Raw genomic sequence first — 24,452 nt, forward strand, 5'->3', positions numbered from 1 at the left:
TTTTTTGGTATGTCTGCATTGAACACTGGTACTGCACAGAGGTATCCAAACCAGTTTATTCAGATCTGACTCCCAAAAGTACTGTAGCTGTGCAAGCCTGCTCAGCAGGACAAATTACCCTTTTCAGCAGCTCTATACACAGAACTATGTTGCTGTCAGTGGCCAAGCTGATTCATTGAGAATTAGTTGGAAATTACCATCACGCTGCATTGTTTAGTGTGGATGCATTCAAGGATTACAAGTCCAGAATGGATGGTTTACTCAAGGTGGAAATCCTTCAACATAGAAGAAACTTATCTGTTAGACTTCCCCTAAGCTGGATAGCTACAACTATTCATTGGAAAAAGAAACAGAAGGGAAATATCAGAACAGTAAGAAGAGTACGCATATCTACACTGGCTGCCCTTTTTTAACGTTTTACATACACATTAGCTGCTTATGTATAAACAATATAATAATGCTTTCCTCTTGCAATACAACAGTTACTTTAGGTTAACAATAGCATAATTGAGAATAGAATCCAAAAAAAACAGGGTGTTTCGGTATTTCAGTCTGAGTCCTACTGGTTTAACATTCTTTTTTCTAGTATATTTTAATGTATCAATAATTAGTCCCACTTGTAAGATCTTGTATAATCATTTTAATGGTTGTTGTCATTCAAGTTTGATGTAAAGTGGTTTCTGATATAGCTGTCACTCTACCTGTATGCATCCTAGGTAGCCATGTTGAGCAGCTATGTGAACAGCAGTATTTCCATCCTGGTCAACTTCATCCAGTGAAATCCCTTGTTCTTGCATAAACTGAAGAAGCCACAGAAGGATTTTCTCCTAGGGGGAGAGGGAAAGAGATGTCACAAAGGATAAGAAATAATGAAAAGCTAAATGTACTAGAGGAATACTGCTACTGTCATCTGTTATTAATACTGTCCAATAATTCCTTGGTTTTAGTCTCTCTTAACTTTGTAGGACTTAGTGTATCACGGGTCTGCCTCTGGGTTGTTTTTTTTTCCCATGGAAATAAGCTGAAATACTTTATTTGTTTTATAAAAAGACATAACAGGAAAAATATGACTTCTATAACACATTCTGATAAATTGCACATTAAAAAGCATTCATACCTATATGTTGGAGAGGAGACCTGAGGCAGAACTGCCTGTGTGTCAATCTGAAAATCAGCTTGTGAAATTTGGTGAAACTTCACAAGCCTCTTTGGAAAATTAAAACAGGACTATGCGCAGATCACAGACCTGAGCAGTAAAGTTCTTCAAATCTATCAACATGCCCCAGCTCTGGGCTGTTGTGCAAGTGGAGAAGCAACACAACATTAAAACCAGGAAATCTCTCTATCCTGAACTCTCAGTGTATTGACTAATGGACTATTTGTATGTGCCTGCACATTGGGAAGGATGGGGAGACTTAGACAGCAAAACTTGCAAGTGAAATTCTGGAAGCCAAAACTGAGGTGCTAGCTTAATTCTTTTTAACATCGCTTTTTGTGTGTGTATGCAGGTGTAATACACATTTTTATGGGTATTCTTTTCTAAGAATGGAGAGTTTATATATGTGCACTAAGCTTATTAGATTTCTTATTTTCCCCAGCAGGTTTATTTGGAAAAATCTTCTTCTCTCTAGGAACCTTCCATGCTTCTCCAGATTAAATTTCATTGTGTCCTGCTGAACGTAATACATTGAAAATCTAGAATAGATCTATAGATTACATAAAAAAGTGAGGTTCATTGAAGGATAGCTGACTACAGCTGTGCTCCCAGTTTTTGCATCTGAATAGCTGAAAATGACTTTCTAGCTTAAAACTTTTTTATTTAAACATGTATTTTTTATTATCTTCCATTGGTATCTACCATGTGTTATACTGGGTAGGAGCTATATTTCAAAAGGGCTTTGTAGATTTTAGTGTTGGTGAGGCAAACACCAATGCACAGACAACCTGCAGCACTTCAGTTGCTTCAGTGATACATAAGTACATAATCGTCAACAGTTAGGTATATGGGTTTGTAAGAGTGAAGTGTACCTAAATAAAACAGTACTGAAAGCATGTCTAGGACTCTGAGCAGTAATCAGGTATGAAAAAGAAAGAATAAAAATGAGGAAAGGAAATTCTAGCTAGGAACCTTGGGTATAAACCTCTTTTTTTTTTTTTGTATAAAAGTACCACAGAAATTTTAATGCCAAGGAAAAGGACATGGATCCTTAGACTCTTTTAGGTCTCCTCCGAAGTATTTTGCCCATTCAAGCACCTGGATCTCCGTTTACTACTTCAGAGGGCTAGTCTGTCTGGAACTTATCTCTTCATATTTCCACTTTAATAGCAGTTTTGTTTTTATTACAGGGTGAAGGGATAGGTATTTTTACTTCTCCTTGGCTGAATGCCCAATGCAGCTGACAGCCAGCATGGAGAGATGATTTCAGATCACATATCCCTTTTAAAATACTTTTGAGCAATTTCTCAAGATGCCTGTGGTGTTGGCTAGCAATGAAGAAGGATTACACTACTCCTATGAATTGCCCTTATGTTTTAATAATTAAAAGAAAAATATTTTAGCAAAACTCCTCTGCAGAATTGGAAGACAACGATAGCTTTGAAATTATGTATTTCTTTGGAGCATAATAGGGACCAGAATATTAAGCACGTTCTGTAATTTTATGATCACAGTCAGCATGGAGCAAAGGATGCTTTCTAGTCATTTGTCTTATCAACACAGAAATCAAGTGCCTGGATGGCTAAATGCAATCATGTGTACTTAGGACTATCTGTGCATCAACTGATCACAGGCACGAAGTCAGAGGCCTACTCAAACAGTTTGCATTTCTCTCAAATGACTACATTTTTTAACAAATGTGTCCTTGACAAAAAGAGAAAAGAACTATTTTCTTCACTTACGTCTAGGAAAAATCAAAACATCATAAATCAAAATATATCATATATCACTTTAGTAACACTCACATTATGTATTTGGAAGAAAAGTGTTCTTAGGAATAGGTTTATAGTCATTAACTCAATTTATTCAGACAGAATGAAGAATAATAATATAATTCATGAGATTAACATAATGGAAAATAATCACGTATTTGTTATGTAACAGGAACTGAAAAACACTGACGAATTATCCAGTATATCTGATAATATTAAGACCTACAATGGTCTTATGTTGTAGCAGTGGTTAACATCCCGCTGGCATATCGTACACCTACAATAATTCAAACCTCCCTATAAAAAGATTCTGGGAAAATGTAACAATATGTAATTTCTGTTTTGGGACAGGCTGCAGATTTTGGCTCCATCAGCTGGCTTTTGGAGCAGAAAGAACAACTAACAAAGACCATTTAAATCATTAAACAGACTACAAATGGAAGGATTAGCAAGGTGAAGAGTACTGATTCTACAGCTAATCCTATTAATATTAATTAAATATTAATTAAATAAGCTGCCCTTCCCAGTATCCCTTCACAGCAGAGGAGTAGCAAGGAGTGAAACCAACACATTATCCTTGCAAAAATGACATTAGACAGGAAGGCAAACATCCTGAGGTGTAAAAAAGGTGTTTTGTTAGGCATTTGCATATCTGAATGTCCCACACTCCTCCCCACTGCACTCTCCAGCACTACACCACTGCCAAGTGGCGCACAGAACCCCTTCTAGGTCCTCAGTCATGCTGTAGGTCTGGTTACCTACATCCCCCTAGACTCTCTGGAGCTCAGAGGCAACAAACCCTTGTCATTCCCCACCCTCTGCCTCTTACCTGTGCAGTCCCTGCTACCACAGTATCCATGTTGGAAAGAAATTACAGCCCTGTGAAGATCTTAGTCAGGACCTACTATGTGCATCTATGACTGCACCACCTTCTCCTTCTTGTCACATGGTGACTGTGCTAGACACAGCTGGTACACAATCTGCCATGTACCTGTGACTTACTTACGCCTGGCATGGAGAGGCCTGACAACAACCATGGCTGCTTCTTGCATAATCCCATGCATGGGAAGATTATGGAAAGGTTCATCTTGAGGGCGCTCACAGGGCACATGCAGGACAACCAAGGGATCAGGCCCAGCCAGCACGGGTTCATGAAGGGCAGGTCCTGCTTGACCAACCTGATCTCCTCCTATGACCAGGTGACCCGCCTAGTGGGTGAGGGAAAGGCTGTGGATGTTGTCTACCTGGACTTTAGTAAAGCCTTCGACACTGTCTCCTACAGTATTCTCCCGGAGAAGCTGGTGAATCGTGGCTTGGACAGGTGCACTCTTTGCTGGTTGAAAAACTGGCTGGATGGCCGAGCCCAGAGAGTTGTGGTGAATGGAGTGAAATCCAGTTGGCGGCCGGTCACAAGTGCTGTTCCCCAGGGCTCAGTTTTGGGGCTGGTCTTAAGTTTAATACCTTTATCAATGATCTGTATGAGGGGATTGAGTGCACCCTCAGCAAGTTTGCAGACAACACCAAGTTGGGTGGGAGTGTTGATGTGCTCAAGGGTAGGAAGGCTCTGCAGAGGCATCTGGACAGGCTGGATCCATGGGCTGAGGACAATTGTGTGAATTTTAACAAGGCCAAGTGCTGGGTCCTGCACTTCGGTCACAACAACCCCATGCAATGCTACAGGCTTGGGGACGAGTGGCTGGAAAGCTGCCCCACAGAAAAGGACCTGGGGATGTCGGTCGACAGCCGGCTGAAGATGAGCCAGCAGTGTGCCCAGGTGGCCAAGAAGGCCAACGGCATCCTGGCCTGTATCAGAAACAGTGTGGCCAGGAGGAGTGGGGAGGTGATCGTGCCCCTGTACTCAGCACTGGTCAGGCTGCACCTCGAATCCTGTGTTCAGTTTTGGGCCCCTCACTACAAGAAGGACATTGAGGTTCTGGAGCGTGTCCAGAGAAGGGCGACGAAGCTGGTGAGGGGTCTGGAGCACAAGTCTTGTGAGGAGCGGCTGAGGGAGCTGGGGTTGCTGAGTCTGGAGAAGAGGAGGCTGAGGGGAGACCTCATCGCTCTCTACAATTATTTGAAAGGAGGTTGCAGAGAGGTGAGTGTTGGTCTCTTCTCCCAAGTGACAAGTGACAGGACAAGAGGAAATGGCCTCAGGTTGTGCCAGGGGAGGTTTAGGCTGGATATTAGGAAAAATTTCTTTACTGAGAGAGTGGTGAAGCACTGGAACAGGCTGCCCAGGGAGGTGGTGGAGTCACCATAGGTGGTGGCAGGGCATGGTTTAGTGGGCATGGTGGTGTTGGGTTAATGGTTGGACTTGATGGTCTTAAAGGTCTTTTCCAACCTTAGTGGTTCTGTGATTCTGTGAAAAAGACCTTGCTAGGAGGTATGCCAACCAGGCTACAGGTTGACTTTAAGCTCTTTTCCTCTTCCATCAGATGAACTTTCGTGGTCCGTCTCTCATTGGACAAATATAATATTGTTCAGATGTCTTTGGAGTCAGGCCATGACTGTTGTTTGATGACCTTTAACATAGGAGCTTTGCAACAAACTCCCTTTTGCTGCCCATTCTAAATGATATTTATTGAAGAAAAATATGGTGTACATGCCTAATGCCTGGGGAAACAATGGATGGACTGACTCTTTTAGAAAATGATTCAATAACAGGTCTTCCTTGTAAAAATATTACTCTTGTAATTCTGCCAAGACCAGTGTTTACATGGATTATCTCTTGTGTAAGTAATGGGATAGCGCCAAATATGCATTTGAATTTCTCAAAGTTTTTTTCTTCTTAACACAGTTGGGTAAGACAGTCTGGCATCTCTTCAGCCTCAGCATTGCCTCATGTTTGCAAGATACTTATGGATTATAAAAAAAAAAGATAATTGACATTACATGTGAACCTTATTTGGCATTCAGCTAAGAAAATTTGGCACCAATTTATATAACACCTTTTTAAATTTCATGGGTGGCTGATTGTAGTTGGTGTTTCTTAACTGGTAGAGCTTCTGTCCTGCTCTGAAAAGAATCTAGATAAAGTGTGCCAGCTCTGTTCCTGGCAGTAGACAGCATAGCTCACTGAAAAAAACCAAAGCTTCACTGGATTTAGTTTGTATAAATATTTTTAGAGATGAGGACAAAATTAGGCTAATCAATTGAAGATACGAATGTAAGTGCACATGAAATTTTCTCTTCCAAACTTTTTCTTCCCAGCAGCAAACACACCTTTCTCAAATCCAGGTCTGATCTGGCTCCCAGCCTCCCTATATTCAGTGCTAGGTTTACAGGCTAAACTTGCTATGGAAAGCAGGACACAGTCAATCAGTATATCCAGCAGGGTCCTAACTTGCACCAGTAACATCTGCATAGTACGTGAGTGGAGAGAAGGCAATGGAGGTCTTTGCACAGCGTGAAAACAAGGGTGTCTCTGTGCCTATGGAAACAGCAGGAGAAAGGATAGACTTCCAGCTCCACAGCCTTCCAAACCTGTCCCCTCTCTTTCCCTCCTCCTCCAGTAAATTCATACTTGGACAGGATCAGTTAACAGCAGAAACATGCCACAATAATTGTATGGCATTGAATGAGACAACCACACTTGTACAGGAAAGAAAAAGATTATTGTCTTAGCAGTTACATTTTGCTTGTTCTCTCTTAACAAGAGAAAAAAAAGCATTAGCATAAAAATAGTGAGTTTTCTGCATTTATCCTTAATGTCTGTTGAAGAAACTGGGTGATAAAGTGGCCCATCTGCCAAAGAGATTAGAGAAGAATAACCAATCACTATTACTTGTGTAGTAGATCCTGGAGAAGATCCTTTGAAGAGGGGTTATTGCAAGGTCTACTTAGGAAAACCAGACTTTGTGGGAAGAGAATGTGGTGCGATTAAGTGGTATATGTTTCCCCAGACATGAGCAGTGCACCAAAATGCTGTACTTCTGTGGTTTCTCATCATTAGATTTATAGATAAGTTAGGTGTGGAACAGGATTGTTTTACAACATATTTTTATATGTGATTCTCAATAAAACTGGCTAGAGCTAGGCAGATGATGTTCAAGTTTCACCACACTTGACTTCACTGCCAATATACTGAATTCCTAAATTGTCACCATTTGCCAAAATTTTTTGAGATTAGTCTCTCCTGGAAAGAGAATGTGAACTATCCCAAAATGTTTGATGATTTTCTGATGTGTTCTAGGAATCCCATAGGGATCATGAGAGCTAATCTCCCTATATGTTCTTGGGGTTGATAGGTTGGCCTAATATGCCAGCTAATCTTCTCCTAGCCATTACTTAAAGCTTTTTTTTTTTTTTTTTTAAAAAAAGACCTAAGAGGGAAAATACTGAAAAAAATACACAGATTAAGTGTGAAAAGATTTTACTATAGTTGAACTAAACACAAACACCTGTAATTAAATGCCACAAAATTATAAAGATGCTTTAAATTGAAATTCTTGTATGAGCATCTAAATAATCTATTTGAAAAAGTAAATGAAAGACATACCTGGCCATAGCAACCTGCATAATGAATAAGGCTTGGGTGGTCTTTTGAGCAACTTAATTCTGCAATAGCTTCTGTTTCGCTCACCATCCACCGAACGCACTCCAGCTGACCATTCTAAACAAATTAAAAAAAAAAATTTAAATTCCAACTCTTTCAGTTCTAAATGCATCTACAAACAGTGAAAGGAGGCTCGGAATTGTTAAAATGTTATGAAATTCCAGTTTGTTTGAAAGTGTGTTCTTTTATCTGCTCTCATGTAATTCACTTGTTTATCTTGCTGTCCTGGATCAGTTATAGTTTGGCTATTGATTATAGCAAAATGGGCAATGTGAAAGTGGCAGTCAAATAGTATTAAATACACAGTCTGACCCCTACTCTCAGATTGTTCAGAGCAAACCCACAGCTCTTTTTCCATTGCTTGTACAGCAAGGCTCAATGATTAAATGAGATGATTTGCTGGAGCAGAGTGAACAGTTTCCCTACAAAATCAAGTCTTCATTGATCACTAATTAAATGCATGCTTCCTAAATTATTCCTATGTCTGCAGTATCTGAACATCTAATTCTCATGGATTAGGACCGATTGGTAATAGATACCATTCAGACACAATGAGGTGGCTCTTGCTCTGAACGCCTTTTACAGACTAGTCTCAAGGTTCCCAAACTGCTATGCACACTCCCAGTAGTCTGCAAGTTGCTCTGAAGGGGGATGTAGATGCTGTGGAAACAGATGAATATTTTCTTCAGAGCATGCTTGTGGCACAGTGTATGGGCAAGAGTTTTTAGCAACTTCTCTTGCTGCAGCCCCTTTTCAGCAATGGTACCTTGGTAAATGCAGTTTGGCATGACCTACATTCCGGTCTGCTCTTACTTAATTTTTCAACTCTTATGTTCATAAAAGTTATTATATTCTTTATAGCTGAAACAAGTATTTCAATTGCTCAGTCAAAACCTCACAGAGGTCAACACACATAACATAAAAAGTTGTTTGTGTGCAGAAAATGGAAAAAGCTATCATGAGAAGGAAAGAAATATCCATGTCAAGTTTCAGGTTTATTTTTACAAAAAAAAGGAGAAGAATGTAATAAATATTAACCCATTTAAAATTATATGGGAGAAAGGAAAATTGGAATAAAATTATTTTTATATTTGTCTCTTTCCTTCCATATCTAATGTATGTATATAAACACAAAAATGCACAACATTTTACTTTACTTACTTTCCTCTATTTCTCTCAATTGTAGTAATGAAGTGAAACGATGAAACTACTTGTATTCTTTTTATTATGCTAGAAAAATCCTCCTCCTCATATTTGGGTTCAAATATTAGTAGCATGAGTAACTAATAATTTTTTATTTTGTTTTCCTTTGTATCACAACAGAGTAAAATATTTTTGTAATTTTAAAATTAAGGTAAAGTATTAATAAAATTAAGTACCTGCTAAATAAGATAATTTTGCTAATGTGGAAGGGATTTCTCCACAGTTAAGTTAAATAAACTATCAATACGACAGTGTGACTGGCCATAACATACTGCTCCATTTTCACACTCTAGCCCATTGCTCAAGGTCAGAAAGGGGTCTTAAATCAAAAGAATTAGTTTTAATTAATTCATTCCTTACTGGGAAATGTTATGCATTATCACTAAATTGTTGAAATTCTCTTCCATGGAAATTCATGTTTCTGCATACAATTTTTCTTCCATTCCAATAGTCATCATTCTTGTGGAACATAGGTGCACATCCCACATGGTATAACATTATGCGAGTTACAGTGGTATAAAGTAAGAGCAAGAAGAATAAAGTCCATTCTATCAGTGTGCAAAAATACTTTGGGAGTAAGGATCAAGAGCTACAAAGTTTAGTCATGCCAGATTACTTTAAGGCTCTCACAAAACTTTCCAATGATCCAGGACAAGTCCAGCCATGCAGGTCATCATTAGAAACACTTGGGCCTGAGCACCCACTCTTACATGAAGAACTCCATTACATTTACACACTTTTCTGTGAATGTCAAAGCATGCTCAAGTATTACAGAAACTAAAGGAATGAATTATTAAAAAAGCCAACCTTTCTGGAGAAAAAGACAAAAGGTTTTATTGGCCTACAAACACATTACATACTTAGGTTGAAAAGACAAGAAAGAAAACTACTTCCAACTAAAATTGTAAGACTTTAAATTGGCAGACTGTAACTATTCATTGTGGACACAGGGCACGGTACTGAAGCTAAATACCTTACTTTTATAATAGCATTTCATTAGTACAACTAGATATCAGTTTAATTTTATATTCATATGGCTTGTCCTAGAAAAATCAAAAAACCCCAACCCTGAAACCTGCACCAGGGTCCTAGGTCATTGAAATGACATCTCAAAGATGCAAACCTGCAGGCTGGAATCCACCAGTCCTCTGTCAGTTTCTACAGTTTTCCCAAGAAGCAAATAACAATAAAACCCAGGAAGAAACAGAAACTTTTGTATTATATTTCACCCCTTTCCTTGTTTCTTCTTAAGATACCTAGTGGCTAAAATGAATGGCATTCAACCATTCAGTCTCACTTACTAAAGAACCAGAATCAGTATGGTTAAATTATCAGCCTTCCTGTGCACCACTACGCTTTATTTTAGGGCAGCAATACCAATAATTTTCACATTTTCCCACATAATAGGTTTTCCTGTAAGCTTTGACATTAATTTTTGCAGTTTCTGACAGGTTGCTCCTTAACATGTACATTTTAGCTTTGGTGTGATTGTTCTAGACAACCAAGAAGTTTCACCTCCAGATGTGGATCAGAGGTTTTTTGTGCTTGGTAAACATGGTCTCACGCTTGTCTTACAAGATTAGACCTGTATTTGTAAAAAAACAAGAAACTGCTGTGTTTTCTAATGAAACAACTGAGTCTGAGTTAAATGAAAGTTCCTTAAAATATAACAATTTTTTTAGAGTCAGTTTACTGATTTAAAAATGAATGTACATGCATTGACAACAACATATAAAATGTCAGTGTTAGACAGCTGATACTGTATCAGCATAGTAATCCATTTTTATTTGCTGATGTGGTACCAGCCAACAGTTCTTTTTGCTCTCACTTGACAAAACGCTTGAAAAATAACATCCTGCTGGATGTAGTACTTACTGCCATCGCAGAAAGAAACTAAATGACCTTTATGTCACATTACAGTAGAGACAGAGACTAAGTTACCTTTATTGCTAACCCAGCTGGAGTTAGCTGCTCAATGTTTCGTTCATTCAAACAGTCTTCACCCATCAAAGAAGTGAGATGCTGCAGGCATTCTGCATGGCCCTTTGATGCTGCTACATGCAAAAGATTGTTGTCACATTCATCATGGATCTTATCCAGATTATCTGCTGCTAAATGTGGCTGTTAAAAAAGGCATTATGTTAGTTACAACTAAGGATAAAAAGATACACAGAACATTAAGTCTCACAGCCCAAGACACAAGCCAAATAAAAAGATGTTTCCCCATAGGCATGCTCTTTTATAACTCAAACCCAGGAACTTTTCACTTCACTATACAGAACCTGGCTACTATTAGCAAAAGGATAGAGGCAGGATGCTCGCTGCCTTGATTCACTGTGTAGCTTCTTTTCTTCTCATGCATTTGTCATACAACAGTGCAGATCTTGAGTAGCTTTAAGTCTTCGAACTAGTTTGATCAATGAAGTAGCTGCAAAAATACCCACATTTTCATAATTTCTGTCTATTTTGCATTTGGTTTCTCTTCTTTTTCTTTTTTTTCCCCCCCCCCATTATATTGATGAGTAATTGAACAGAAAATATCCATGATGCCTAAAAAAAGTTCCTGATTAATTTTGCTTATCACAAAAGTGGCATCTTGTGTTAAGCACAATCTAAAATGGAGTTAAAACACATGACAGAAGACTTTTATTTGATAGCTTGTTTCCATGAAGAAATTTGGAATTCTAAAAACTTGGAATATTTACCCAAAGTACTACACAACCATGACATAATACATTATTTCTGCCCAAATCTAATTCTGAGACAAAATAATTGGATTGAGAAACTCTAGTAGGAAAATGGAAGAAGGAAGGCAGAGTTAAGGAGTAGCAATGATAAGTTCCTAGAGTTGTGCACACTTGCCAGAGTATGGTTTGATGAGTCTACTTCATTCAGAGGTTTCAACCTGTTTGGAAAAAATACACATTTTCTTTCCATCTACCTACCTGTGATGATCTCTTGTTTTCTCACCCCAATTCCTATTTCAGGGTGTATTTAATTTGCTTTTACTTCTTACTGAGCAATCTAATATTCTCTTCTGCCTCTGTCTAGTCTTTGAATATCTGCCTTTGTTCTTGTTGCTATGCTAATAGCGTGCCTTTGTGCTTGAGCTAGACTGGTAAACAGAGAAGCTAAACAAAAATCTAACAAAAACAGTTCTTACATATACACTGTGCCTCCACCAGCCATTCTGAGTGGAGATCACATGCTCTGCATCATTGTGTTAACTTGCATCTAGTTACTTTGGAAACCATCATTGATAGTGCCTGATCACAGTGTTAGAATTTACTAAAAACCTTCATTTGGGTCAGAGGCCAATGAGACTTTAGAGAAAGTTCCTGCCTGAGAATGCTGCTGCAACAAGACAGCATTAAACACTCTTGAATAATAATCAGAATACAACAGAAGCCCCTCTGTTCCCATCATCGGCCTCTAAATAACATCTGAGGTAAACCAGCAATAACTGAACAAAGTAATCCACAACTGCTGTGAAAGGCAAAACTTAATTAAGATTTAAATTCAGTATTTAAGTGATCTCAATAGTTAAAACGCCTGCCTTCTATATGATTTTGGTGTACTGCATAAACTAGCAATCTTTGCCACTTTTACATAAAACTAGTATCTTGGTTTTGTTACATATTTGATTTAAAGATTAAAACTTTCCATTTGGAAGCCCATATGCTTGATTTCTAAGAAGCGTACAAGATAAAAAGGGCAGCAGTTCAAAATACACACTTCATCAGCTTTGCTGGCTTAATAAACCACATCACAGAGTGCCCTTATTCTATGTGCTCTATGAAAAAGTTGTTACTTACCAGTAAAGATATTTGGCCTTCCTTCACAATGTTTAAGATGCTTTTAATTTTTTTCACGTCTTCACTCCTCTCTTCTGGGCCCCCTGCACTGCTCCAGTTCATACTCAGTTCCTCTAGTTGCTTGCTTTCTGCCACTGCTGTCTGCAGGTGGAAAGTCCTCAGGTGGCAGTTTGGCATAGTCTTCTCACTTTTGTGAGCATGAGGATCAACAAATGTCCTACTGAGGAAGCCCTTGCCCTGGGCTTCAGATTCATGGACTGAGCTACACTTAACTGAAGGCTGGGAAAGCTCTAATTCTTCTGTTAAATGCTTGTGCTGATCAAGGACAATGGGCTGCGTTTTTCTCAGTTGAGAGCCTTTCACAGGAGACAGCACACAGAACTGCGTCCCGCTGGCAGGCGAGGTCTCTGTGTTCCCTGCAGAGCAGGTCTTGCCACTAAGACCATTCACTGTTGAACATATACCCAAAAGTTTTTTCTCAGGAGCTACCTTTGTAAAAGGAACAAGTTGCTGGCTTGATTTAATATAAGGCACATCCAAAATTTCATCCATATCCAGGTCATAGTGCTCCAGCTCCCCAAGCAGAACAGCGGGCTCGATGTTTTTGCTTTTAAGGCTCTCTCCTTCTCCTGGGCTCTGGTCATCATTTGGAGGTGCAGACTGAGAATCGCTGCCTTTCTGGTATTCTCCCTTCTGGTTCTTCTGGTCATCACTTTCATTGTTCTCAGAGCTTTCTGGCTGGTGTTTTAATGGGGAAACTCTCTTCACTGGTCTGAATTTATTGCACACATCTGCAATTCCTGTTGGTTTCTGTGCATTTCCGATAAGAGTTGAGACTCCACAGTTCCAGCTGCTGCTGGAAACTAGAGAAATAGAGGAATGTGATTTAGAAGTGATTACTACCAGACATGTGACATGATACAGCATGCTTTAAAGATATACCTGGCCAAACACTGGAAACAAGAATTACATGATAACATGCCACATTCATATCTAAGCAGATTTAATGGCATCTCTCTCAAAACATCTGAAGAATTTGACACTCCAGAAAAGAAACTTTCTTCAAACAGGACATACATTGTAATCACTTAGAAATAAAGTAATTTTAATCAGGAAATGGACATCAATAAGAGCCTAGTGGCATTTACAGTGGTCCTGCCCAATCATGCTAGTTTGCATTCTCCTTTTTTTATTGCACGGAGATGCATCACAAGAGTAGGATGTTTTTCTGAGAGGTCAACAAAGGGGTTAGTCAAATCATTTTAGTGGATTTGTTTTAACAACAGTAACAACAACTTAATTTTTAAGGCCTGTTATCTCTGAGAGATGTATTTTTCATACAAGAACTGGAAATTCATATGAACAGTGACTGAGAGCTGGGACTGTTCAGCCTGGAGAAGAGAAGGGTCACGAGGAATCTTATCCTTGTGTATAATTACATGATGGGAAGTAATGAAGAACAGGGGGCGAGGCTCTTGTCCATGACGCCCACTGACAGGACAAGAGGCAATGGGCACGACGTGAAACACGTGAAATTCCATCTGAACACAAGAAAACACTTTTTTACTGTGAGACTGGTCAAACACTTGCACAGGTTGCCCAGAGACATTGTGGAGTCTCCACCTGTGGTGATACTCAAAATCACAGAATCACAGAATCACTAAGGTTGGAAAAGACCTGTAAGATCATCAAGTCCAATCATCAACCCAACACCACCATGTCCATTAAACCATGTCCCACAATGCCACGTCCACATGTTCCTTGAACACCTCCAGTGATGGTGACTCCACCACCTCCCTGGGCAGCCTGTTCCAATGCTTCACCACTCTCTCAGTAAACAGTTTTTTCCTAATATCCAGCCTAAACCTCCCCTGGCACAACCTGAGGCCATTTGCTCTTGTCCTGTCACTCGTCACTTGGGAGAAGAGACCAACACCCACCTCTCTGCAACCTCCTTTCAGGTGATTGTAGAGAGTGATGAGGTCTCTCCCCTCAGCCTCCTCTTCTCCAGACTGAACAACCCCAGCTCCCTCAGCCGCTCCTCATCAGACTTGTGCTCCAGACCCCTCACCAGCTTCATCGCCCTTCTCTGGACATGCTCCAGCACCTCAGTGTCCTTCTTGTAGTGAGGGGCCCAAATCTGACTGGACACAGTCCTGGGCTTAACCTGCTCTAGCTGACCCTGCTTGGGCAGGGCCGTTGGACTAGAGGATCTCAAGTGGTCCCTGCCAACCTAAACTGTTTTGTGATTTTCTGATCTGAGAATTAAGCCTACTTATTCAGGTATGATGTTTCCTTTTCCAATTCTCCTCTGTATGTTGGGCTTCTCTGTCAAACTTTCCATCCATTGTATATATAACCTGTATACATATATATATATACACACAGACACACACGTATATATAGCTCTGGACCTTCCAGACTATTATTTCAGTGCACTGCAGGATATGGAGTTTGACCAGTGAATCCAACTTGCAGAGAAGAAAGGGAGCTCAAGGCACCTGAACTCTAAATCCTACTGAACTTGAACTCAATCTGACTGAACTTACACTCTTTCACACAGTCCCAGCTGGTGATATTTATGATCTCCATAATCAGTGGAACTATGGCAAAGAGTTTTCCTTATTTTGTTATTTTCAGTTGAGGGACAGCATTAAAACCACTAAAGCCTTTAGGCAGCTTCTATGCCCCTTTCAATGTACAATAAGAGTTAATGCATTCTGAAAGTCAAGAATACTGTTTAAACAAAGCAGATTTATTACACGTGCTAACTGCATATCAGTGGGATCTAATTTGTGGTCAGAACACACAATTTGCCATGAACACCCTCCTAAGGAAACAGATATATACACTTTCAGTGCAACATTAATGTCTGAAGTGAAAGATTGTATAGCTTAGTAGTTACGGATGTCTGAAAATTACCTTAATACTTTTGGAAGTGCTTAAGAATACATTTCCGAAGAAGAAATAAAAATATTAATAATCAAAAGGCATGTAACCTCGTGGGCCAATACAAAGAACGCACTGTAGTGACTTATTTATGTATTGTATAAGATTCTAGGTTCAAAGGCCTACACTTTTATGTTGGTTTTATTTACATGTGAAATTTTTTCCAAGTGATACAGTGAAATGGATACCATATGTTTCCCAGCTGTTTTGTTCTGACAGGAACTATTAAGCACTCAGTATGGAAATGAATTCTGTCTGAGTTTTATGAAAACACTGCTTTCAACACAGGGGTCTAGACAGAGGAAAAGGCATCAACGTTTTGTTTGTCGTCGCTTTATTTAAGCTTACATTTATTTTGTTGCGTGGCTTTCTCCGCTTTTTAACCTTAATAACACACATTTACACAAACCACTGATGATAAAATTGTAAAATCGGACACAGCGAAGAAGCAATGACCTTTGTTACAAATCTCCTGAATCATTGTAAAGTCATGTATTTCTCTTTTCTTTCATTACAGTTAGAGCGGAGTAAGGAACTTCCATTTTTTCATTGTTTTTCTTCCCAACATCTCTTTACAAACACTCTTTTTCCAGAAGACAAACTGGAACACCAAGAACAGTTAACAATATTTTTACTGACTTACAAACTTATTCTTCACTTAAATGGGATGATGAATTTACACTGCATTTAATAAAGGATTAGAATATAGTATTTAACCACATAGCAGTAGGGAAGAAAGCAAGACTGGTAGACACAATCCCTCTTTGTGCTATTTTCCACTTGGGTGCTGTACAGGCTGCATTAGTGCTTAGGACATTACAGCATGGTTTCCCCCTACACAACACTGAAACCACAGGCCAGAGTGGACCAAGGTGTGGCCTGAATCTCTTCCGTTCTGTTTTCAGATGCTTGCTCCCTGAAGAAGCAAAAGCAAGTGCTGCCTATGTCCTCCAAAGCAACAGCACAGCAGGAGTTATGTGAGTAGTCTTCAACAGCTGCGCCAGGGGAAAAGCCTCTTGCACATAGATGTCCTAGAACTACTGAGGGCCAATAATCAGAAAAAGGGACAATTAGGAAGCAACTTCTCTTGCAATTTAATTGCTTAATCAGATTTTATTTTAGGAATCAAAATTTACCTTGAACTTCCTAAAAAAGATCCTTATAACATGTTTCCTACTGGAAGCATCTGTTGACTTCAGGTCATTTTTCAACATCATCTCTGTATCTAGGGCATGGGGAGGTGAGAGGGGAAGTTTTATCTGATATATGAGCATCTGTAGAATTATAGGGTAACTATGAGTTTTGTCCAACCATCAAGACTACCTCATGCACAGATGAAACTTTACCCTTGTGACAGACAGTTTCTGTGATATTTACAATCTAATGCCAAACATCAGAATACCTTTAAATTGTCTTGAGTATAACAAACATAACAAAGAACTCAGCTTTTAGTTCAGCTCTGTAAGGAAACTACTACTGAAATTCATTGCTGGTGTGTGTGCAAGAGCCTGTCTCCCTGGCATATGGGTACAGTAACACTCTTTAAATGATGATACACTTCATGAAGTTTACAGCACTGGTGATGCAAACAGGAGGTGGCAAAAGGCTGTATATCACACATCAGTACCATTAGAAAACAAACTGACCACATTGCAGAGTGGTATTTGTAGATGTTGCTATGCCAGATCTTCATGAATGACTTGCATTCAAAGAGCACTGACTGACTGAGGAAATGGTCAAACTCCTAACAGTGTGTTTCTGTCACCATCACCAAGGACTCATTTTGGTTTACGCTTTGACCAAGATTCTCTAGTCACAAATGCTGTCATTGAAAAGCTGGGACATACAACAGGCGGTGATGCAGGCAAGCAGGAAAACAGATGTAAAGATCTGAGTCATTTGCAGATCAGTTGGCAATTGAGTCCTTGTTGGTCTGCTAGGTCACTTGACACCTACACACTGGTTTAACAGGAATGAAAAAGAGTATCAATTCACACCTGTTCTTCCGTAGGGGGCAACCAGTGATCCCCATTGCTATGCTACATTCTTCAATGAAATCCTTGAGCCTTTTTAGCTTGCCTTCTCTGTTCCTTCTCAGGATGGAGAGCGATATCTTATAGTCAACTGCATTGAACCACTGTCCAGGAGAAAAACTGGATGACTTCCCTTTATCCAAATAGTTATCAGTCATCAATGCCGTTAATGCTTCTGCCTAATGACCTGATCTGAGTCCAGACTGTGCTAACTCTAAATTCTCTGTATTTCAACCTTTGTTTTCTATGAAATCCATACCTGTGCAGTCACAAACCACAGTAAAACTGTGAATAATGGAGAACAATATGCTGCTTGGGCCCTGGAGCTGGTAGTCCTGGCTATGGTAAGACTATCTGCTAATTTTATCATGCCTAATAGATCTTTCAATGATCTATGAACATCTGAGATTGAATCACAGTTATTTCCTCCAGACAAAGAAGTGGGAGCACTATGGTTGCTTCCCTAATGCTTTGGAAGCAAGTACTTCCCAAAGTAACTTGGTTGCAATGTTCTTTATTGCCTGTATGAGTAAGGAGACTTAAGTCCTTGAGCAATCCAGTGTAACTGGAAATGAGCTCAGGGAGGTGGACAAGATGGCCTTCAGAGGTGCCTTCTGACTTAAGTTATGCTATGATGAAGACATAACCACCCTGAAAGAATGCTGCTTACCTGCAGGTAGCAGCAAGACTGGAAACAGAGTGCAAAACTGACAAAGACACAAGAGAAGACACTGTTTGGGGGCTTTTACCTCAAGACCTTGTCAGCATGTACTTAGAAACTCCCAGTACACAGTATTGTGAGGTACTCTCTGCACTTGCTCACAACACAAGACGAAGCTTCTTTACCATTTAGACTTCAATTGCTTACCCTCTAAAAAGGATGACCTTGGGAACTACTGACCAGTCAACCCCACTTCTGCGCCTGTGAAGATTGTGGAACAGATCCTCCTGGAAGTTATGTGAAGGCACGTGGATGACAGAGAGGTGAGTAGCGACAGCCAACGTGGCTTTACCAAGGCAAAATCATGCCTGACTAATCTTAGTGGCCTTCTATGACGGAGCGACTGCATCAGTGGACAAAAGAAGAGCTATGGATGCCATCTACCTCAATTTCTGTAAGGCCTTTGATACAGCACAATGTGATACCCCACAATATTTTTGCCCCTAATTTGGAGAGATAGGTTTGATGGATGGACTTTTTGATGGAAAAGGAATTGGCTGGATGGCTACATCCAAAGAGTTGCAGTCAACAGCTCAATGTCCAAATGGAGAATAGTAACAAGTGGTGTTTTTCAGGGGTTTGTATTGGGACTGGTACTGTTCAATGTCTTTATTAATGACATATTCAGCGGGATTGAGTGCACCCTCAAGCAAACTTGAAGATGACACCAAGTTGAATGGTGTAGTTGGTTCGCTTTAAGGGAAGGAAAGCTGTCCAGAGGGACTTTGACAAGGCTTGAAGACTGGGCCCATGTGAACGTCATGAAGTTCAATAAGGCCAAGTGCAAGGTTTTGCATCCTTACAATGAGGGTGGTGAGATACTGGCACAGGTTGCCCAGAGAAGCTGTGGATGCCCCATCCCTGGAAGTGTTCAAAGGTCAAGCTAGATGGGGCTTTGACCAAGCTGATCTACTGAAAGATGTCCCTGCCCATGGCAGGCGTGTTGGACTAGATGATCTTTGAAAGTCCCTTCCAACCCAAACCATTCTATGATTCTATAAATGAGAACAAAGTCTGTTAGGCTGACTCCGTTGCTACCAAAGGATGAATGCATTCAAATGACTTTCCTTTTTCTGAAACTCTTCCTCCTTGCTTTAAAAACTCACTTACTGTGGAGTTTACTCCATTTTCCATCGTCATCATTAAGGAAGCCTGGGATTAGCATTGACAACTGCCCATACCTATTAAATATTTTTTTAAATGCAGTATTTTAACATACTGCTCATGTACTATATAATCATTTGGGAGCCTGCAGTAAGTTTATCAAATGTTTCACGTTTAGAGTTTTACTGTCCTCTGAAACAAATGCCTGAGCTTCTTTCTTGTGATATGATTTCAGCAGACACTCTTGAATCAGTTAAAACTTGTACTCATTCCAGGTCCATTTAAAGCACTGTGATTCTGACTTAGTATGCAGACACCAAGGTGTTGTCTACACTAGGGAAACTTTTAGAAAATTCCTCATGGTTGTCAACACCAATTTATCTCCAACACTGGCAGCAATACTGGGGCTCCAAGAGATGGAGGAAGGGATGTCCCTTACATATCAATGGATAATCAACACCAGTTTTGAGTATCTATTTATTATTACTGTTTTATTAATATCACTGAAATCATATTTAACAATTTTAACTGAAGGTGGCACTGTTTTACAGTTTTAATATATTAATAACTTCCAGGAGTACATTTTAGGGTTCTTTAATGCAAGCTCTATAGCATGAGAACCTGAATTAAACAACAATCCTGCACAGATAAGAACGGAGAGGTTTTGTTCTCATTTAAGTGAAATTTGAAGCCACGCTAAAGAAGAAAGAAAGGGTAAACAGGGTAAATAACAATTCAGCCTTTTAAATAACCATGCATCTTTTCCAGGTGATTCAAACATCAATACAAACCTCAGTGAATGAATAAGTTTTCTTACCTTGGCTTGAGGAATAACACTACAAAAGCTGTAATTTCTGAAGTAGAGAGTATAGAAGAGGCAAAGAAATTTTCAAAATTAATAAATTGGGTTTACCTTTGTCCAGACTGATTTAAGGAGGTAAAGGGAGGTAGCAAGTAAAGTTCTACTGAAAACTCAGAAGAGGTCTTTCCAGCACAAAATGTGTAAAACAGGAAGAGGGAGGATGTGAAAGTGAGGTACGAAAAGAGCTTTTATATATAGCTATCACAGGTGTCACTGCACATTAATTATTGCTTTTTTCTGAGAAAATTCTCAGTATTCTACCAATTATTTCTATATTATTTCAGGCATATTTACCCAGGAAGTATTTGGAGCACAACAGACTGTGAATTTAATGCCATTTAACACTGCCTCCAAATCAAATTTCACTTTAATTTCTCTTATAGCTAAAAATCTACCAAAAGCTTGAGACAGAAATTGTGTGCAATTTTATATTCACTGATTTATTTCTTTTTCTCAAATAGGAAACTAATCTTCTGAAAAATTTTGTGTATGACAGTTACTTTAGGAATGAATAAAGTAATGCAGAAGGATAACTGCTGGACATTAAAGATGAACTTGCTTTTATTAACTTGTGAATAAAGATCTAGAGTAGGATATTGTCCTCATTTGAGACATACATTTAATGACAACCAAAAGTCATCATAAGCTGACAGAATATACTTCAATAGCGATATGGCTCAGTGAAGCTTGCTGAACACAGATGTCTTGAACCATTTGCTCAAGTGGCCTTAGAAAATCTGCCCAGAAAGAAAGCAAGCAATTTCATGCTTAATAACAAAAGCATAAAGGACTGATTTCTGTTTCAATTCATCATTCTACATTAGACAATGCTGGAAATCAATGGGCAGGCTGGCTAACACTTCATTTCAGAAAAATGAGTTGGCTAGATCCGTTTTTAAACTACACTCTTTAATTTTCTATCTTTGAAGAAGAACAATGCCCATCTTAGTGGTTATTATGCTAGCTGCAAATCATTCTCTTGAAGCATGATGGCAGAGAAAACAATTACTCTTAATCACTCTTTATTGTGGATAAACCTCGATTTGCCCTACACTTTTTCTCCTTTTCTCCAACCCCATATATCCTTCACCTTGTAATCTGGGGGTACTGACACAGATACTTAGGCTCCAAGGATCCCTTGGAATTTTCCTGAGCCAGAATTCCCTAAATCCAAGGAAGGACACAGAGTAATCAGGGCTGAGACTGTACTGACGGCATGACTTTCATGCACATCTTGCCAAAGGGTGAGGAAGGAACCACAGGACCTTCCCACTGGTCCAATCAAGGGAGGTGACAGTGGGAATTCAGGGAGGAAAAACTACATGTAGGGAAATCCTTTCTCAGACTTTCTAATCTCTCCATGTCCAAAAGAACAAGTAATTTTAGCAACAGTTACAGGCAGGCAGAAATAGTTAAAAAAAAAATAAAAATCTGTTGTCTATGTGAAATGCTTGAGAAAGCACATTAACTGGTGAACACTGGTTATGTTTGCCTAGGATTAAAAGTGCTTAGAGTAATTTGAAAACAATGTAACCAAACACTTTCATATGTTACTAACATATTATTCAATGTTTACATGAAATGGGGAAAGAAAATGGGATTTACAGGGCTATTTGCTAAACTTATGTGCAAACAATGAATAGTAAGACTTCCATAGTATCAGTCATATAACTAGAAAATGTAATTCCGCAAAGAGGAACTCTCTGGTTTAAATCTTGTTGGTGAAAATGGTTGTCCGCATATTTATATATATTTTCAAGTATAAAGTTGAATCTTATTTTCTCTATATTTTTATCTTAACTGTCTTAGTGAACTGAATATTTTTCTGAGACAAAGCTGACAGGGAATTATTTTTTAATTATTAGGGTCCTGTCATATCTAATCCTATGGCTAACTTATGCTTAACTTTCAGTTCTTTTAAAAAATAATTCTTGGATAGTTCTATTTCCACATTCTTCTCTGCTTTAAAGAAGAAATGCAACCTCTAACTGAGCAGGAGTCAGGATGAGATAGAAAGCTGCATCATCTCTTTGTAAAACCTCTGAGTTTTTCTGTGTGCAATTACTTAAATTGCCCATGGAATACAGATATAAAATAACATGAATGTCAAGCGTGCTAAAGATTTCTGATATAATTCATCTTCATCAAAAATAGCACATAGCAACAATAATTTCGGGAACATTTTTTTAATGGTCTACAATATGAAGAAGGCAAGGGACTGCATCAAAAGCAACTATGAAAATCAACAGATGCGGCCTTACACAATGTTGACAGATGCACCTCTGTTGATATTTCAAGATATTTCAGATATTGAAGTCTATACAGGGATGCAAAGTGATATCTTCCTGTTCAGCACTATATGTTTACTCAATGATTAAGCAGAGTAAAAATAAAATAGATTTTAGTACTATTTCCAATTCACCGAAACTCATAAGTGATAAGTAGAGAGAAAAAATAGATTTTAGTGCTGTTTCCAGTTTGCCGATACTACTATCAGTGCTAAAGACCTCTTTTTTGATGCAAGACTTTTAAACAAAGCTGTGAATTAATTTCCACTGGCAGACTCCCCAGTGCTACTACTGTCTCCCAGCAATGCCTGTACTTACTTCTGTCAAGCCCTTTTCAAGGCAATAGATGAGTGCAGATGTAATTAAAATCATAATTGAAAAATGTTCAATTGCAGAAGTGAGCATGAGACAACAGAGCTACACAATAAGTTGTCAATATCCCACAGTCTTAAGGAAAAGCTCATAATCAGTGCTTCGTCCTTGCTATTGGTCTGCATTTTACTTTAAGACTACTATCTGAATTTTAAAAATAATATATTCTTCTTCCTGAAAACAGATATTGATGCTGCCACTGTGGCTGGGCAGTCCTCATGAACTGACCACCCAAGACAATATGTCTTAGGGGCTATTCTTGCACTTCTTCTCTGGTTCACCTTGCTCTTGGAGCAGCTGAGTGAATTCAGCTCTTTTTATGACAAGAAAGATAATGCCCTGCCACCACATGATCAGCTGGTAATACTCATAGGCAGAGAGAGGGGGTGAAAAGGCGGTGGGTAGGAAACGGGAGGCAAGGAGATGTGGAAGAGATGAGGGGGGTACTGGCTGGGAAATGAAGGAGGTGACAATGAGGGGCAGTGAATGGTGGGGAGGAGAATGATGAGAAGAATAGGAGGAAGAAGGGTCTAGAAGAATGGTGGGAAGAATATTGGGAAAGACTTGGGGGGAAGACTGGGGGGAAAAACAGGGGAAAGACTCGTGGGGAAGAATAGTGGGAAAGACTGGGGAGGGAAGAATGTGGGGGAAGAAAAGGTAAGCTCTGTGGAAATGGGGATGAAGAATGGTGGGAAGGAATGGTGGGGAGAACAGGTGGGAAAACAGTGGGGACAATGGCAGATAGAATGGTGGGGAAAATTAGGGAGGAAGAATGGGAGAAGAATGTGGGGGAAGAATGGTGGGAGGAGTATGGGGAGGAATGAGAGGATGAATGGCAAGGAGATGGCAGGGAAGAATGTGGAGTAGAAGGGGGGAAGAAGTGGGGAAGACAGAGAGAAGAAGGAGAGAAGGAGGGAGGTAGACTAAGGGAAGAATGAGGGGAAGAATGGTGGGGAGAAATGGGGTGAGAATGGGAGAATGCGGAGAGAGTGGGGAGAATGGGGGTAAGAACATGTAAGAAGGAGGGAAGGACAGGGGACAAAAGGGGAAGAAGGGAGGAAGAAAGGGATGAGGAATGGGCGAAGAAGGAGCAAGAAGGTAGGAAGAAGAGAGAAGAAGGAGGATGGGTGCAAGGCAGGGCAAGGACGGAAGGCTGTAATGGGGGAGGATGGCAGAGGATGGGGAAGGACAGGAGGAAGATTGGACTAGAATGAGATAGGGCAAATTGAGAGGGGTGAATCAGGAGTCCTCTTGCTTTCCACTTCTTCCCAGCCTCTGCTTGCAGCAGGTAATACTGTGTGCGCAATCACTGCTGTGCCCTGTGCAGGCAGTGACATGGCAAGCAGGTATAGTAAGGAGAGCTTTGCTTCCTTTTATTGACAAGGGCAGTGGCATATGGCTGTGATGACCTGGCCTTTAATGATTCTGGCAGAAGAAATAGCTCTCAGAAAGTTTTAACTTAGTTATGCACCTCAGAAATTTACAACTCTCTGAAAGGAAATATAGAAATAAAAGTTGTCAAAGTATAGCACAGTTCTTAAAGCCTTCTATTGTCCCACAAATTCCAGATCTCCTGTTTGTGTTACAAAAGTATTTGATGGAACAACATTAACAAAAGTTCA

General features: G+C 39.6%; 1 protein-coding gene across 1 annotated transcript in view; it reads right to left on the reverse strand.

The window, feature by feature from the left end:
* SNCAIP (synuclein alpha interacting protein) overlaps positions 1-24,452 on the reverse strand; it is a 55,717-nt gene that overhangs the window by 21,095 nt on the left and 10,170 nt on the right. Inside the window, exons 3-6 of the mRNA XM_059833569.1 lie at positions 12,502-13,364; positions 10,628-10,807; positions 7,427-7,540; positions 702-827 (exon numbers count right to left, since the gene is read on the reverse strand). Coding sequence (XP_059689552.1) covers positions 702-827; positions 7,427-7,540; positions 10,628-10,807; positions 12,502-13,364 — 1,283 coding nt within the window. The remainder of the gene's footprint in view (positions 1-701; positions 828-7,426; positions 7,541-10,627; positions 10,808-12,501; positions 13,365-24,452) is intronic.

This window comes from Gavia stellata, chromosome Z, assembly GCF_030936135.1.
Source record: "Gavia stellata isolate bGavSte3 chromosome Z, bGavSte3.hap2, whole genome shotgun sequence".
NCBI lineage: Eukaryota > Metazoa > Chordata > Aves > Gaviiformes > Gaviidae > Gavia > Gavia stellata.